Raw genomic sequence first — 17,772 nt, forward strand, 5'->3', positions numbered from 1 at the left:
GACATCGGGTGTCCCTCGACATCGATCTTCCATGCCGTGTCGACGGCGACCTTGAGAGAGAAGCTCTCTTCGACATCGGGTGTCCATGTCTCCTCGATGGCAGATAGACTCTTGACGCCGACGAGCAGTGAACGGTGTCGCTTCCTCGCCTGTTCTCGACGGCGAACATGTTGGCGTTACTTGCCTCGATGTTGATGTTCTCGACGGCGACCGGGATCTACGTCGTTTGTGACCAGAACTGTGTTTAGAAGCTGTCCTGGACAACGAAGTAAGAGCCCTGGTGGAAGACTGACCTTCCCCTCGCTCTAAGGTCCTGCTGGTAGGCTGCTTTCTCCGCCTGCTGTCCTCTTTAGCCTGGAAGTGAATTTTCTCCCTGTCACGCAGGGTGCGCCTGGAGAAGTTCTTGCATATCTCACAGGCATCTGGTATATGAGAATTTGGAAGGCATATAATACAGACCTCGTGTGGGTCTGTTTTGGTCTTCTTTCTGCCACAGTGAGGGCACTTGTCAAAAAGTGAAGGCATTTTGGATGGAAAAAAGGCCTACATTTCTGTCAGAATTTTACAAAAAAGGACATAAAATACTCAGAAAATCGAAAAATGTTGAGTAAAAGTGGAATCAAAATGATTTGATGAGAAATTTTTGTGAAAAAAACTATAAATAGGTAGAGCTCAATGCTTCAGGATCCTGTTAGGAGCCGGAAAAAAAGAACTGAGGCAACATCCTCTTACTGTGCATGATGGGATAGAGGAGGACCTTCTGCTCTTAAAGGCACAGCTTCTTTTTTATTCTGTATAATGGCAGCCTATGGGCTACACTGCCCTGCATTGCTTCATCCTTATATAACATTGCAAAAAGTTTTGAGAAAGATTTTTCTGCAAAATCTTTAGATTATCCATGCATTTTAATGCATATCTATGTTACAGTACCCTTTTTTCAACCAAGTAGGATGACGAATTTGGCCTTTGTTGCCTTTGCTCTAGGCTGCATATTGACATTCTTAAGTGACTTTGTAGGCCTTTCTGAAGAAGGCGAACATCTACACTTAAGAAGACCATTTCAGAACAGTGCTCCAGGGTCCCCGCAGGCGTGCGGAACTATTCAGCGCTTGTGACTATACATGGAAATCCCCTACGAGAGAACATTGATCGGGCATGATGCCTGCCCTTCCTGAAGCGGCCACCGCTGATGTTCACAGATCTCAAGCACTAAATGGTCCCTTACAAGGGACAGCATGATTATCATATCAGACTGTTTGCCCCTGTAAGAGGACCAGCACCTGATTCCATGGTTTTGAATCCAGCCATCGCAATAACATTCAACCACACAAAAGACCATGTTGGCCTAATTAAGAACACACTTGGCCGTCAAGAGGTCCAGTTGGCCTATTTTCAAAGGTGCATACAAGAGAACCTAAAAGAATGTAGGTAAAAAAAACTCACGCTACCAAAAAAGAATACTGCTCCTGCGCAAAATAAAAAAAAATAAAAAAACATACTATGGCCTCTGATCAGGATGGATTTCACTGAAAGATCTGCACTGTAATCTACTCTACCACTGACCTAGTGCACCCAGAAATTCGCAACAGATAGGCCATCGATGTTCAGTGAAAACTTAACAGGAGAACCAAGAGAAAGCCACATTCAGGTGCTGCTCAACTAAAGAATACCCAAGTTGGAGGTGGCTCAAAGGAGGACGTATGAGGCTCATCAACAAATTTCTATGTCCCTCCAAGACTGTCTTTGTTGTAAAGTCAAGCAACAGCAAGCTTTGCAGTGGACTCCTGCAATCCTCCTGGTGAACTGCTTGGACTTTTGTTACTATGACCTGTTGCAAAACTCATCAGACCAAATCTGTATTCAACGGACATGATCCTTCAGTAATGCTGTCAAGAGATCGTGGACCTTTCCGCATGTGTTTGTGCCCCGATTCTCATCACATTATCATGAACTCTGGCACTGATGCCCTCTCGCACCTGGCATCTTTCATCCATTTGTCCTCTGCTGTTGGGCTGATTGCCTCTTGAGACTGATAAGACTCGTAGCTGTGTTCTGCTTGTGTAACTTATTTTCCACAGTTGAACGCGATGACATTTTCCTTTGAGTTTTTTAGACTAAACTAGTGCCCCGAGAACACACCACAGTGCAGCCCAGTCGCAAGGGCGGCTATTCCACCCCACTCTTCCAAACCAATCCCTACACCTGCTTACCGGGTCAGGAGACATGGCTTACTTATAATAGAGAGGCGTGCCCCGGTGCCCACGCTCTAGTTACCGGTAGCACAGTGGCTTCAAAATCCTTATTCATGCCGATGCGGGCCTTGGGCCCACAAGCAACTAAAAACTCTATCAACGTAATTAATATTCAGGATACAATACTGTGTTCAAAGCAACAGCTTAGGTTTTCCCCCTAACATTATTGGAGTATCTGTTAACATTTTTATTGTGATTATGTAAATTGTCCTCTTTAAACGCTTAAATATTATAAAGTAAGTTTGAATTCCGTTTCAATGGGTTCTCTAGGGGAACATGGAAGCTCTCACACCGGTTTCTGCACTAGCAGAAGCGAGGTTGTGAAACAAGCAGAAAAGAAGAAAGGAAGGGGGTGGGGCTTTTCATCAACATCCGTTACATCAAACAAGGTCGAATTCATTTATAAAACAGCACGGAGATATTTTGATTTGGTTTTCCCAGGATCACAGAATGCTGAGGAGAAGCCGTAACGGGAACCTCGTTCTTCAGTTCCAAACTAGACAGAATTGATAAGAACGCCGCTTCCACGTAATTCGACGCCTCGTCGGGGGTAGTAAGCGCTATATAAAAATGCAACTGTAGTAAGGAAGCAGAAAGCAAACAACATAGTTTGCGGAAGGTCGAAAATGCCACGAAAGGATCCTTGGGTACGAGTTCTACCTCAGTAAACAACTAATACAATCACAGAAACACAAGAAGCAAAACCCCGACTAGGCGCCAGACGCAGACTCAGTGCACACGGTTAGATGATTGGCCTCTCAACATCCTTCCAGTTACGTGACGTCCTGTTGACGCCCAGTCAGGAGGCGAGGCACTCGTGACACAGGGTATAGTCCGGGCGGTTCTCGTCGGTGTCAACCAGTCCTCCCTCTGCTTTCTGCAATATTTTTCAGGTATCCCAGGTCAGGCCCGGTAGCCGGTTCTCGAAAGCCTGATGTCAAATCAGACTCAAAAAGTGTGTGTCCAGTGAAAGACGAGGAAGGAGTGCATCTTTTACTGTGTGCCACTTACACCTTGTATGCAAACATGTGGTGAGTTGTGTTCGTATCCATCTTCCGTTCTCCTATATGTTGTGGCTATGGTGCCTGTGCTAGGAGTTCTAGCTTCCCCTTCGTTAAGCAGGAATGTGTGTAGGGCTGAACCATGGACTGAGCTGAAAATAGAAGTAGGGACATCTTCAGGATTTTGGTGCCCCTGGGCCAAACATATTCTGGAGAGCCCAGTTCGGATCAGCTTTGAATTTATGATACGATTTCAGATTTTTCATTCATTTTTGGGCCAGGTCTCTGACAGGACACAGACACTGATCCAAATTCTAAATGTGTTTACTTCTAATATTCAGTGATTGTGACTTGTGTTTTTAATATTGTGACACAGCTGCAGCTCACTAATATACTGCCAATAATCGATGTGACACCCTCCCATTTCTCATATGTGAGCTCCTGCTTTCATCTAAAATAAACTTTTTTTATGGATGATGCATGAAACTTAAACACAGCACTTGTATGCCAAACGTCTGTAATAGACACACAGCATCCGCATTAAAAATAAATTAAAGGAAACACAATCTGATTAAGAATCACTCAAGGTCATTAATACACTATTTGCAGAACCAAGGTGATTCAATGTGGGGGAGTGGGGGGGGGGGGGACTAAAATGCTGGGGCCCCGGGCTATAGCCCACTTTGCCCATACCTTAACACGTCTCTGAACAGACAGTCTCTTGGTGCTGAATTATTCCATACTGTTGTATCTTCCTAAAGACCGTCATCATTGGAGTGTGCCCATATAAGCTGTGAATGGATAGTTGTATTAATTATAAAGCGCATTCAACATTCTTTGCAAAGCCTAAAGAGCTTAATTTGGCTGTCGAGTAACAAGGGTTGGACTGAGAACCAGAAGGAACCCTGGCACATTTTTTAAGACTAGCCCCATAGAGCATGTGGTGAGCAAGCAGGCCTGACCACTGAAAGGGGATATAGAGGCCTCTTCCCAATAAATATTTTGAAAACAAAAATGCAAATATGGTTCGTTTTAGAACACACCCTTTATTTTACAACCTTATCCAGTCATTAAATGGATGGATGGAGATTGCAGACAGAGCTGCATTGATCAATGAATGAATAGGTGGATAGTGGGGAGTGGGTGAATGAATTAATTCAAAAATGAATGCAAATGAAAGAAGACTGCTAGGTACCTTGAGCAGATGATCTCCAAGGATCGGCCAAGGATGGTTGCTCTGGTTTTCAATCTAGCTTCTACATTTAAAACATCACTCTCCTCAAACACTACTACCTCCAATCCTTATCAAACCCACAAAGCTTGGATGTATTTAACACAGAGCACTAATTTAGCTCCTCACAGAAAAAACACAAAGTAATAAGATTGGTCTAAGATGAGTGAGACAATGAGATAACCATTTAGGGGCTGAATTGCACAACATGAAACACAGTGCCTCCTTTTCATCGTTATACGAGAGCACCTTGAAATACATTGGTTTGAGATGTGCACTGCAAAAAAAACAAAAGACTATAATGTTACTCAATTTATAGTAACACCCATTGCTATTTATAGGGGCAAAAGACAGCAGACTTCTCTTTCTTCGCAAATAGCATTGTTGTCAGGGCAGTGCTGGCAGGAGCATTAATGTTTTTAAGTTCATCATTAAAATATGTCACGTTAAACATTTGCCAATTTCAATGTTATAATATAATGTACTAAACTAAAGATCACATTATAAAGAAATACACTGTTTTGAATTTGGAAAAGTCTTTAGCATATACGTACTGGACTTTCTGAGTCAAGCAACAGCAGACTCTTCACACACCCCTGCCCAATCCCTGAAGGTCAGCACTGCTAGCGACCCGCCTGTAGACAGTAAGCAAATGGTTTTGAAGCACGCTTTAAAACCATCATTTAATTTTAAAGCACTGAGGCATGAAACACTGTCATGCTTCCCAACAACAAAATTGGTCCCCACAAGCAGTGAAATTGTCTCCCAGCCTTCCAGTCCACAAAAATACACTCGGGGTCAGGTAGCATGTCTGAACCTACAAGTAAAATGTATACAACTTTTATTTTCATAATGTGTTTTTTAAGTCCAGACAGGATTGTTGCCTTGGCCACCTTCCCAGTATAGTGTTTGCAGCTGTTCTCCAATATTAGTGTTTTATCACTTGCTTTCCGTATATACGAGGATTTGGTGTTCTTCTATATCCATTAGAGGTAGTTAAGCTTTCGGTGCGGTTTAGGAAAATGGTAATGTTTGGGTATTTTGACTTGAGTTGGTTTGCATATTATTGTTCATGCTTTACTACATTTTTAGGGTCGAGCGCAAAGCGCTCTGTCCCTGGTGTAATCCCACTATGGGCTTGAATCCACGCCCATGTCACTCCCATCAGTTTGGTTGGTTCATTGGCTTGCCTTTTAAAATTTGCTTGATTTTATTAGTGAAAGGCATGCGTACTTCATGCCTTTTCCCATGTTTAGCCCTCCTCGAGCACACCGACCAACTACTGAAAACATTCAAGGCTCGATGTGTTCAGAATGGTTTCTGGACTACTTTTTCTCTTTATTTCGCAGCGCAATCTCGCTGGGCAGTAGTTGACTGCTCTGCATGACATCTACCCTTTTACATGGATATTTTCACTTTTGCCAGTTTTATGGATAATTGCACTTTTGCCGGTTATGTGGATAATTGTACTTTTGCAGATACGCTTCACTGCGAGCAAACTTCTGTTTCCTTTTGTGTGTCCGCTTTGTGCTGATGGCAGCTGACAGCCCGCTTATGTGAAACTTTTACTTTTCAGTTTAGGTGGCAAGAAAAGTCCGGTTAGGAGTTTACAATGCTAATAGCTCTAACTTGAGCAAACGCGAGACCCATTGCATTGCAAGTACTTGTTGTTATTTGTTTTCTGTTGGCAGCCATCGCTACTGTGTACTAGTTTTCTGTTATCTAGGCGAAGCCGGTTTCTGGATAAGGCCCAATTTATATAATCTTATTTTTTCATACATATACTGGTTAGATATAAACTGTGTTGTTTGTGTTCGGAAAATTCTGCTCTTCCTCTTCCGAGTATGATTGCAAGGTGTAAGTCATTTGAATTTTCAAAGAACATTGTTTTTAATCTTGAAGGTTTTTATCATCATGTTCTCTGTTTTGTATAACATTTTATTGCAGTGCTATTGGATCCCCTGTGGCTGTAATGAGAGGTTGCCATTATGATTCCCTAGAATTGTGTCTGTTGTGGCTCATTGGGTTAGCTGGTTTGTTTGGTTATAAATAAGAATACCATCTTTGAGGGCAACTTTTATTTGTTGGCATTCCTTGTTAAAAAATGTGACAGTCTTGTCTTTATAAACTGCACATGTGAAGCAGTATGATGGGCGCGTTTTTTTTTTGTGTTTCTGTAGTACGATCTATGCACGGAGTCGTAGGCTAAGGTAATAACATAGCCAGGGGTGTTGAGTTGTTGACTTGGGAGGATCTTAGTAAATGGCTGAGCCGAGTAGATTTGTAATTCCTGGTGGGATTGTTATTGTTTATTTAGAACATTATTTATATTGTACGTAGCTCAATATGAAGAATGAAGTAGTTTTAAAAAAAAATAGTTTTAATTGGCTTTGAACGCACACATTTTTACAATTTCCATGGTGTTGATATTATGGCAACAATAAGTAATTTAGCCAGTGCATATCTTATCATATCATATACCACATCGTTGTAAGGGCATGTTACGAGAACTAACAGCCTAAGCCAATTCGAGTGGGAAACCGAACACTTTCGCCCACTTACCTCCCCGTCTAGTACTCCCTTCCCACTGAAATACTCAGAGATAAAAGCAATAATGACATCCCTCAAGGAACTCCTAACTAAAGCTACTCAGTGGAAACTGTTGGGTCCGTTGCAATCATCACCTTTTACCCTACCTCTACCTCTATCTGTCATCTAGTTTTGTGCTGTTTGCAACCAACTGTATCTTGCCGGCATCCCCATTCATCACTGTGCGATAGATAGCACTGCCCTTCTTGAATCCCAGTCATCACCCTTTGCAGTAATGATTATCTGCATTTTTAGGTTTATTTCCAAACGCAGAAGATTATGGTGGCCTGGTATCAAGATTGAGGGGGGGGGGAGGGAGGGTTAAATGATCAGATAATTTCTGCCTACACTATCAGATCATAATGTAATTTTTCATCCTGCCTAAGTCTCTTCATTTACATTTCTTTCTTACTCGCCCATTCCACCATATCTTTAATCCAACAGTCAGTGGCCTGACACTTAACCAACGTGTAGCCATTCTCCTTTTACAACCAATGTGATGACTATTATGAATTACCTGCCCATCCATCCTTCCTTTTTTTCTTTTTTGGGATTAATCTAAGCATACATTGTTCAATTGTAGCTTTCACTATTCTGCCCGTACAACATCTGAGATTATTTAATAATTTTGTCCAAAAACTTTACATTGCTCGACAATTCCATATCTTATGGCTTCTGCTTTGCATTGAGGGCACCTAGAGGAGCATCCAGGATACACTTTACTCAATTTACTTGGGGTCAGATAGGCCATGTGGACACGTGTACTGAATGAGCTTAAATTCCACTTAATTCAATGCTATTTTAACTCCCAGATAAATTTGTCCCACTCCGCATCTGTAATATTAACTTCCTGCAATTTATTCTGTACCTTCACCCTCACTTAGAGGTAATTTGATGTGTAGCGCCCTATATATATGTTAGTTATCAATCTTTTTACAACTTGACGATACGATTGCAACCATTGTTTGGGTGGGTGCATGTACTTCTGAAAAAATGGCCATATTTCTCTAGCTGTGCATGCTATTCTGGCAATACGTAAAAACTGACCTGCTCCAATCCTATTGTGCCTCCAAAAAAGTCAAAAACCTATTATCTGACAGAGATCTGCTATTGTCAGACAACCTCCATGCTTCCATCTGTCTATAGCCATGATTTGGGCAATTTGCCCAAATGGAAGTATGTTCCAGATGTGTATGGCAGGTGCAAATGGAAAGTGATTTAAAATCTCTTTGATACCTGCTTAACAAAAAATGGCATGTGGGTTGGGACCCACCAGCCCCCATCAGAAAATGTTCCAATGGGATATCCCCATGTGTTCTGTTAGGCAATCTCTTTTTCTAATTTTCATCCAAGTTGAGCCAGTGCACGGCATGTTGCAGGTGTGCCGCCTTATAGTAAAGCAAAATACCACTAATCTCTAGCCCTCTTTTTGCCCAAATCCCCTTTTAGGGTTGTTAGCTTTTTCCTACCTAAATCAGTTCCACCAGTAATTGACCTCGCTCTGCAAATATCTTCTCTTGGACTACATAATTGAACCTTGAAGTATGTAAAGGCATATTGGTCAGAAGACTGTTTCTGCCAGGACAACCTTGTCAATTAGGGACAACTGTAACATGTTCCAGAATTTGATAGAGGCCCGAAGCCCACCCACCACTCTCTCTATATTCATCCTATGGCTGTCTACCTCATCATGTGTGACACGTTTACAAAGGCATTGGAAGCTCAAAGTTCTGAAGAATAAAGTAGATTGTATGTCGAAATATCTACTCCAAAAATATTGTCCTACAGAAAAAATTATGTAATCAAAGTATCATCATCAACTACCACAGTATCATTAAAGTAAATATAAATGCATATTTTCCATGTGTTTATAATTAAGTATCGGAAGTCTGTACTTAACTTACATATACACTGACCTTCAAGATATTGTTGTAGTCAATATTCTGTGTACAACATTTAAAGGACAATCTGCCATCTTAACAGTTTTGTTAAAAACGAAGTACTCCACTCCCTAAAGTGGCATATCTGTTGTTGAAATTGGTTGTCTCTGCATTAAGCTTGCATTTTCAATGATATATGGTGTTTGTATAAGATGGAGTATCTATGAAATATGACTTGTGTTTTTAATAAGTCCCAGGATGCTTGTTTCCAGTCCAGGGAAGACCTGGCCTAGCAGTTCGGGCTGGACTGTTCCCATGGGGGACAGGGTCAAGACTGATTTGCATATGGCTGGGTCCAAACTGGAATGGCATGGGCAGCAAAAAAACGATGGATTTAGGCCCAGATCACTGTACTGGGGGTGAATGTTTGACAATGTTCAGCATTCCGTCCATCACTTGTTGGTTTTTGCTTTGTCGCCCTAAGTGGGAAGGGTATGCCCAGACGTGGGTCCCGTGCTTCCCATGCCACTGGATTCAAGCTAGCATGGCTGATGAGGGGTGAAACCCCGAAACCGGTCCCAGGATGCTTGTTTCCAGTCCAGGGAAGACCTGAACTAGCAGTTCGGGCTGGACTGTTCCCATGCGGGACAGGGTCAAGACTGATTTGCATATGGCTGGGTCCAAACTGGAATGGCATGGGCAGCAAAAAAACGATGGATTTAGGCCCAGATCACTGTACTGGGGGTGAATGTTTGACAATGTTCAGCATTCCGTCCATCACTTGTTGGTTTTTGCTTTGTCGCCCTAAGTGGGAAGGGTATGCCCAGACGTGGGTCCCGTGCTTCCCATGCCACTGGATTCAAGCTAGCATGGCTGATGAGGGGTGAAACCCCGAAACCGGTCCCAGGATGCTTGTTTCCAGTCCAGGGAAGACCTGGCCTAGCAGATCGGGCTGGACTGTTCCCATGGGGGACAGGGTCAAGACTGATTTGCATATGGCTGGGTCCAAACTGGAATGGCATGGGCAGCAAAAAAACGATGGATTTAGGCCCAGATCACTGTACTGGGGGTGAATGTTTGACAATGTTCAGCATTCCGTCCATCACTTGTTGGTTTTTGCTTTGTCGCCCTAAGTGGGAAGGGTATGCCCAGACGTGGGTCCCCTGCTTCCCATGCCACTGGATTCAAGCTAGCATGGCTGATGAGGGGTGAAACTCCGAAACCGGTCCCAGGATGCTTGTTTCCAGTCCAGGGAAGACCTGGCCTAGCAGTTCGGGCTGGACTGTTCCCATGGGGGACAGGGTCAAGACTGATTTGCATATGGCTGGGTCCAAACTGGAATGGCATGGGCAGCAAAAAAACGATGGATTTAGGCCCAGATCACTGTACTGGGGGTGAATGTTTGACAATGTTCAGCATTCCGTCCATCACTTGTTGGTTTTTGCTTTGTCGCCCTAAGTGTTGGGTCCCGTGCTTCCCATGCCACTGGATTCAAGCTAGCATGGCTGATGAGGGGTGAAACCCCGAAACCGGTCCCAGGATGCTTGTTTCCAGTCCAGGGAAGACCTGGCCTAGCAGTTAGGGCTGGACTGTTCCCATGGGGGACAGGGTCAAGACTGATTTGCATATGGCTGGGTCCAAACTGGAATGGCATGGGCAGCAAAAAAACGATGGATTTAGGCCCAGATCACTGTACTGGGGGTGAATGTTTGACAATGTTCAGCATTCCGTCCATCACTTGTTGGTTTTTGCTTTGTCGCCCTAAGTGGGAAGGGTATGCCCAGACGTGGGTCCCGTGCTTCCCATGCCACTGGATTCAAGCTAGCATGGCTGATGAGGGGTGAAACCCCGAAACCGGTCCCAGGATGCTTGTTTCAAGTCCAGGGAAGACCTGGCCTAGCAGTTCGGGCTGGACTGTTCCCATGCGGGACAGGGTCAAGACTGATTTGCATATGGCTGGGTCCAAACTGGAATGGCATGGGCAGCAAAAAAACGATGGATTTAGGCCCAGATCACTGTACTGGGGGTGAATGTTTGACAATGTTCAGCATTCCGTCCATCACTTGTTGGTTTTTGCTTTGTCGCCCTAAGTGGGAAGGGTATGCCCAGACGTGGGTCCCGTGCTTCCCATGCCACTGGATTCAAGCTAGCATGGCTGATGAGGGGTGAAACCCCGAAACCGGTCCCAGGATGCTTGTTTCCAGTCCAGGGAAGACCTGGCCTCGCAGTTCGGGCTGGACTGTTCCCATGGGGGACAGGGTCAAGACTGATTTGCATATGGCTTGGTCCAAACTGGAATGGCATGGGCAGCAAAAAAACGATGGATTTAGGCCCAGATCACTGTACTGGGGGTGAATGTTTGACAATGTTCAGCATTCCGTCCATCACTTGTTGGTTTTTGCTTTGTCGCCCTAAGTGGGAAGGGTATGCCCAGACGTGGGTCCCGTGCTTCCCATGCCACTGGATTCAAGCTAGCATGGCTGATGAGGGGTGAAACCCCGAAACCGGTCCCAGGATGCTTGTTTCCAGTCCAGGGAAGACCTGGCCTAGCAGTTCGGGCTGGACTGTTCCCATGGGGGACAGGGTCAAGACTGATTTGCATATGGCTGGGTCCAAACTGGAATGGCATGGGCAGCAAAAAAACGATGGATTTAGGCCCAGATCACTGTACTGGGGGTGAATGTTTGACAATGTTCAGCATTCCGTCCATCACTTGTTGGTTTTTGCTTTGTCGCCCTAAGTGGGAAGGGTATGCCCAGACGTGGGTCCCGTGCTTCCCATGCCACTGGATTCAAGCTAGCATGGCTGATGAGGGGTGAAACCCCGAAACCGGTCCCAGGATGCTTGTTTCCAGTCCAGGGAAGACCTGGCCTAGCAGTTCGGGCTGGACTGTTCCCATGGGGGACAGGGTCAAGACTGATTTGCATATGGCTGGGTCCAAACTGGAATGGCATGGGCAGCAAAAAAACGATGGATTTAGGCCCAGATCACTGTACTGGGGGTGAATGTTTGACAATGTTCAGCATTCCATCCATCACTTGTTGGTTTTTGCTTTGTCGCCCTAAGTGGGAAGGGTATGCCCAGACGTGGGTCCCGTGCTTCCCATGCCACTGGATTCAAGCTAGCATGGCTGATGAGGGGTGAAACCCCGAAACCGGTCCCAGGATGCTTGTTTCCAGTCCAGGGAAGACCTGGCCTAGCAGTTCGGGCTGGACTGTTCCCATGGGGGACAGGGTCAAGACTGATTTGCATATGGCTGGGTCCAAACTGGAATGGCATGGGCAGCAAAAAAACGATGGATTTAGGCCCAGATCACTGTACTGGGGGTGAATGTTTGACAATGTTCAGCATTCCGTCCATCACTTGTTGGTTTTTGCTTTGTCGCCCTAAGTGGGAAGGGTATGCCCAGACGTGGGTCCCATGCTTCCCATGCCACTGGATTCAAGCTAGCATGGCTGATGAGGGGTGAAACCCCGAAACCGGTCCCAGGATGCTTGTTTCCAGTCCAGGGAAGACCTGGCCTAGCAGTTCGGGCTGGACTGTTCCCATGGGGGACAGGGTCAAGACTGATTTGCATATGGCTGGGTCCAAACTGGAATGGCATGGGCAGCAAAAAAACGATGGATTTAGGCCCAGATCACTGTACTGGGGGTGAATGTTTGACAATGTTCAGCATTCCGTCCATCACTTGTTGGTTTTTGCTTTGTCGCCCTAAGTGGGAAGGGTATGCCCAGACGTGGGTCCCGTGCTTTCCATGCCACTGGATTCAAGCTAGCATGGCTGATGAGGGGTGAAACCCCGAAACCGGTCCCAGGATGCTTGTTTCCAGTCCAGGGAAGACCTGGCCTAGCAGTTCGCGCTGGACTGTTCCCATGGGGGACAGGGTCAAGACTGATTTGCATATGGCTGGGTCCAAACTGGAATGGCATGGGCAGCAAAAAAACGATGGATTTAGGCCCAGATCACTGTACTGGGGGTGAATGTTTGACAATGTTCAGCATTCCGTCCATCACTTGTTGGTTTTTGCTTTGTCGCCCTAAGTGGGAAGGGTATGCCCAGACGTGGGTCCCGTGCTTCCCATGCCACTGGATTCAAGCTAGCATGGCTGATGAGGGGTGAAACCCCGAAACCGGTCCCAGGATGCTTGTTTCCAGTCCAGGGAAGACCTGGCCTAGCAGTTCGGGCTGGACTGTTCCCATGGGGGACAGGGTCAAGACTGATTTGCATATGGCTGGGTCCAAACTGGAATGGCATGGGCAGCAAAAAAAGATGGATTTAGGCCCAGATCACTGTACTGGGGGTGAATGTTTGACAATGTTCAGCATTCCGTCCATCACTTGTTGGTTTTTGCTTTGTCGCCCTAAGTGGGAAGGGTATGCCCAGACGTGGGTCCCGTGCTTCCCATGCCACTGGATTCAAGCTAGCATGGCTGATGAGGGGTGAAACCCCGAAACCGGTCCCAGGATGCTTGTTTCCAGTCCAGGGAAGACCTGGCCTAGCAGTTCGGGCTGGACTGTTCCCATGGGGGACAGGGTCAAGACTGATTTGCATATGGCTGGGTCCAAACTGGAATGGCATGGGCAGCAAAAAAACGATGGATTTAGGCCCAGATCACTGTACTGGGGGTGAATGTTTGACAATGTTCAGCATTCCGTCCATCACTTGTTGGTTTTTGCTGTATCTATGAAATATGACATCTTTGAGTGTAATATGTAGTGAAAGCAAATGTATAAAGTGCACATATACCGAAAGGTGTCAAAGTGCTGATCGACAAATCAAACCTGCTCCCAAGGACAGAACATCACCTTAGAGGCCCTAACACGAGGACAGAAACACTATAAAGTAAAATGTCATGGTATGAGAGCTTTCCTAAAGGCCATCTGATTTTTCAGGCTAGTAAGATGGCGGGGAAGGGTATTCCACAACTCAGCAGTGGCCACTGAAAAAGATCTGCCCCCTTGTTGGACCTGTCAGGCTTAGGGCAGTCTTTCCTCAAACTTTTTTCCCATTTACGTCCTCTTTTTGCTGATCCTTTTTGTTAGTTTTAGATCTCTGAGCACATTATCACTGCAGACCAGTGCTAAAGTGCATGTGCTTCTCCCCTAAAACATGGTAACATTGGTTTATCCACAATTGAGATATTTACATTTACCTGTAAGTCCCTAGTAGAGTGCACTAGCTGTGCCCAAGGCATGTAAATTAAGTGCTGCTGGTGAGCCTTCAGCACTTATTGTGCTACCCACACAAGTAGCCCTTAGACATGTCTGAGGCCTGCCACTGTGGGCCAGTATGTCCAGTTTTTCAGCCATGTGGACTTGGCATTTAAAACCCTTGCCGAACCTTAAAACACCCCTGCATTACACATAAGCCACCCCTGAGGTAGGCCCTAGGAAGCCCACAGTGCAGGGTACTGTGTAAGTAAAAGGTAGGTCATGTATTTTTAAAGTTTGCATGTTCTGGAAGTGAAAAATACTTACATTCCTTTTTCACTATTATGAGGTGCACTCTTCTTGTAGGTTAACATTGGGAATTACTTTTTACACTTTTAAGCTGTAATTCCTGATTAAGAAGAAGTTTCATATAATTTGAATGGTAATGATAAATTATCTTTCTTGGCAAAATTACTAACTTAGAAATGCCTCTTTTCAAAAGTTGGTATTTCTTTGCTCCAAAAAGCTTTATGTGCAAATAGCCTTTTTTTAAACATTTTTCAGCAAGGAAAGCCAACAAATAAAAGATGCACTCTGAGATGGTATTGTCATCCAATACACGTCTGGGGTAGGTGCCAGCTTGGCTTTGTGCATTCCCTCTAGACAGCCACACACAAAGGGAGATTAGGTGCGTCTGAGTGCCCATCCACATCTTGATGGGTCATTCTGGGCAGGATTGGGGGGAGGAGCTGACACTTCAGAGACCCTTCATTGAAGTCACCCCCACTTCAGAGGCACAGCTGGGTATAAGTACTGGGTCTCTGTCCCCACCAAATCAGACACCTCAGAACCTGTATAGAACCGCTGTTAGAAGGACTGCTCTTCTGCTACAAGGACTGTCACGCTGCTGGACTGCTGCTCTGGAAGAACTGCTTTTTGCTGTGTTGCTTGCTGCTCTCTGACCCTGCTGAGGGAGTCTTGGACTCTGCATGGAGCCCAGAGTGATCTCCAAGGGCTTATTGAGTTGTCTCCTGTTGCTGAGACTCAGGGATATTAAAGTCTCCTCATCTGCTCCTGTGCCTGGCCCATTGGAAGTGGACCCAGGTGCTTGCTCCAATCGAACCAATTCATCTCCTGTCTGCTGGAAGCACAAGCGATACATCGTTACTGTTGCGGGAGCAGAATCTGCGCATTGTACTCGGAACCAGCACTTCACCTAAAGAACCGACTCATCGTACTGCTCCATCGCTGGCGCTGCAGTGTGGGAAGATCAGTGCATCCCCTCGACTGTGTGGAGAAACCCGACGTGTTGTCTACAGAAACAGTGCTTCTTGGCTCGGCTCCTTCGGAACCAACGCATCACCGCCAATGCGTGAAGAAGATCTTAGCATCACCTCAACTGCGGATCAACACAGACGCATAACTCGTCTATACCCCGCATTTCGCTGTTGCGACCAGGTTCAAGATACTGTGTTCAGAGGTCCTGCTTGGCTCCTGTTTCCGGCCTGTACTACATCATGATGAGCCTAAACTCTTAATTTTGCTCCAGTCCAGTGCGACCATATGACACCCATTGACGCTTATTGCTTCTAAGCGCTATAGACATTTTTAGTCTTTAACAATTAATACCTCAAATTCTACTCAGTGGATTTTTGTTGTTTTAGCCTTGTTTCATTTATAAAATAATATTCTATTTTTCTAACGTGGTATGGAGTCTTTTTGTGGTGTTTTCACTGTTTGAAGTGTTGCACAAATACTTAACACATTGCCTCCTAAGTTAAGCCTGCCTGCTTTGTGCCAATACCTCTTCCAACCAGAAACTCAATGTCTAACACTCCCCATCTTGCTTTCTGGAATTTTGGGATCACCACCAAATTGTGTTCAGCTGAGCGCAGAGGCCTAGACGGCAAATACCAGTGAAATATTGTTCTGATGGCTTTAGGCTCTGAGCTATGAAAGGCATTGGGTGCAGTGCACTACGCTTTAAACATAATTTGCTTTTTAACTGGAATCCAGTGAAGCTTAGCTAACTCAGCTGAGATTGGGTGGGATTTAGGGAGACCAAGTATCAATCTCGCTGCTACATTCTGGACAGTCTGAAACTTTCTTTGAGAAGATTTATTAACGTTTAAATAGAGCACATTACAATAATCAATTCTTGATGAGATCAAGGCCAGATCAGCTAATTTTCATGCTGCCAGAGGGATATAGGGGACAACTTTCCAGAGTATCCTGATAACACTGTTTCGGTCACCTGCAAGTCGAAAGCAAGATGCTGGTCCAACATGAGACCAAGATTTCTTGTTGAATTTGTTAGGTAGAGGCAGGGTTCCCAGAACATCTGACCACCAGTTACTGTTCCAGACTGAGGGTTGACCTCCATTGTTAATGATCTCTGTCTTGTCTGCATTTAATTTCAGACAGTTCTCCTTTATCCAAGTGGCAGTAGCCTTTATACAGTTCTAAAAGTTGACAGCTATAGAGGGTCCATTGTCTGTGATAACCACAATTTTCTGTGTGTCGTCAGCATATGAAAAGGCTCGTAGGCCAAAGGACCTAATCGGTTTAGCTAACTGGGTTACATATAGATTGAAGAGTGTAGGACCTAAAGAAGTTACTTGGTGGTTGCCCACTTGGCAGAGCAAAAGAGCTTGACTTGACTGGACTATAAGTTACTATTTGAGTTCTGCCCTTTAAGAATTATTTAAACAGGTTCAGGGCAGTATCTTTGATGCCTAGGTGAGCAGTAAGTAAGGCCGGAGAGATTGTGTTGAATGCTCTGGATAGATCCAATAGGATCAGTGCTGTAGCCTGACCTTCATTGACCAGCGCTCTAATACCATCTGTTGCAGAGACTAAGGCAGTTTCCGTACTATGGTAAATACGGAAACCAAATTGAGACGTATCCAGAAGCTCCTGTTCCTCAATAAAGGACATGAGCTGGCCATTTCGATGCTTCTCCAAAATTTTCGCTGGAGATGGGAGAAGAGATATATAATAATAATTTTTTAAGTCATAAGGATCCAGGTTAGATTTTTAAATAAGAGATCTAAATGCTACTTGTTTCCATGACCACGGAAAGCGTCCCGTAGCAATAGCTCTATTCATGATAAAGGCAGGGGGCATGGCGATCGTGCTGGCCACTAGATGGATGGCGTTAGGTGGACCAGGTTCAAAGGGGGGACCTGAATTCATTCTGAGAAGATACTTCTCAGTCTGTTCTTCCGATATTTGTGCAAAGTAAGTAAATATTACTTAATTCTCTGACTTTCCTTAACTAACTGCCTAGGAGTCCAGATCACCCTGTGAATCCGGAACTAGGGATTTCCGTGTTACTTTATTGGTGAAGTAAAATTCTGAATAAATGGTTGCAATTTTTGACTGAAAATAATGAGCCAACTTATCACAGAATTCCTGTGTCCCGTCCAAGTTATTTTGACTTTTAGGAGAGGACATAAGATTTATAAACTTAAATGATTCTCTAGAAGAGTTTGAGGCATTGATTTTTGTTAGTGCAAAACCTAAACGTTTCCTCTATAATTGCTAATTTGAAGTCAATAATCAAGGCTCTATATGTAGCTTTTCCTGACGGTATTATTCTTTCTGCCATGCCCATTCTTGACTCCGACTTGCTTGTCTAAGAGGTCAATGTTGGTCAGAAAAACCACA

General features: G+C 44.8%; 1 protein-coding gene across 1 annotated transcript in view; it reads left to right on the forward strand.

Annotated features, from left to right (window-relative positions):
* Window positions 1-3,061: 3,061 nt before the first annotated feature.
* The window catches only part of VPS35L (VPS35 endosomal protein sorting factor like), a 430,244-nt gene continuing 415,533 nt past the window's right edge, over window positions 3,062-17,772 (forward strand). The window contains exon 1 of the mRNA XM_069210247.1: window positions 3,062-3,283. Within this exon, the coding sequence (XP_069066348.1) occupies window positions 3,279-3,283 (5 nt within the window). The 5' untranslated portion in view covers window positions 3,062-3,278. The remainder of the gene's footprint in view (window positions 3,284-17,772) is intronic.

Source organism: Pleurodeles waltl, chromosome 10 (genome assembly GCF_031143425.1).
Source record: "Pleurodeles waltl isolate 20211129_DDA chromosome 10, aPleWal1.hap1.20221129, whole genome shotgun sequence".
NCBI lineage: Eukaryota > Metazoa > Chordata > Amphibia > Caudata > Salamandridae > Pleurodeles > Pleurodeles waltl.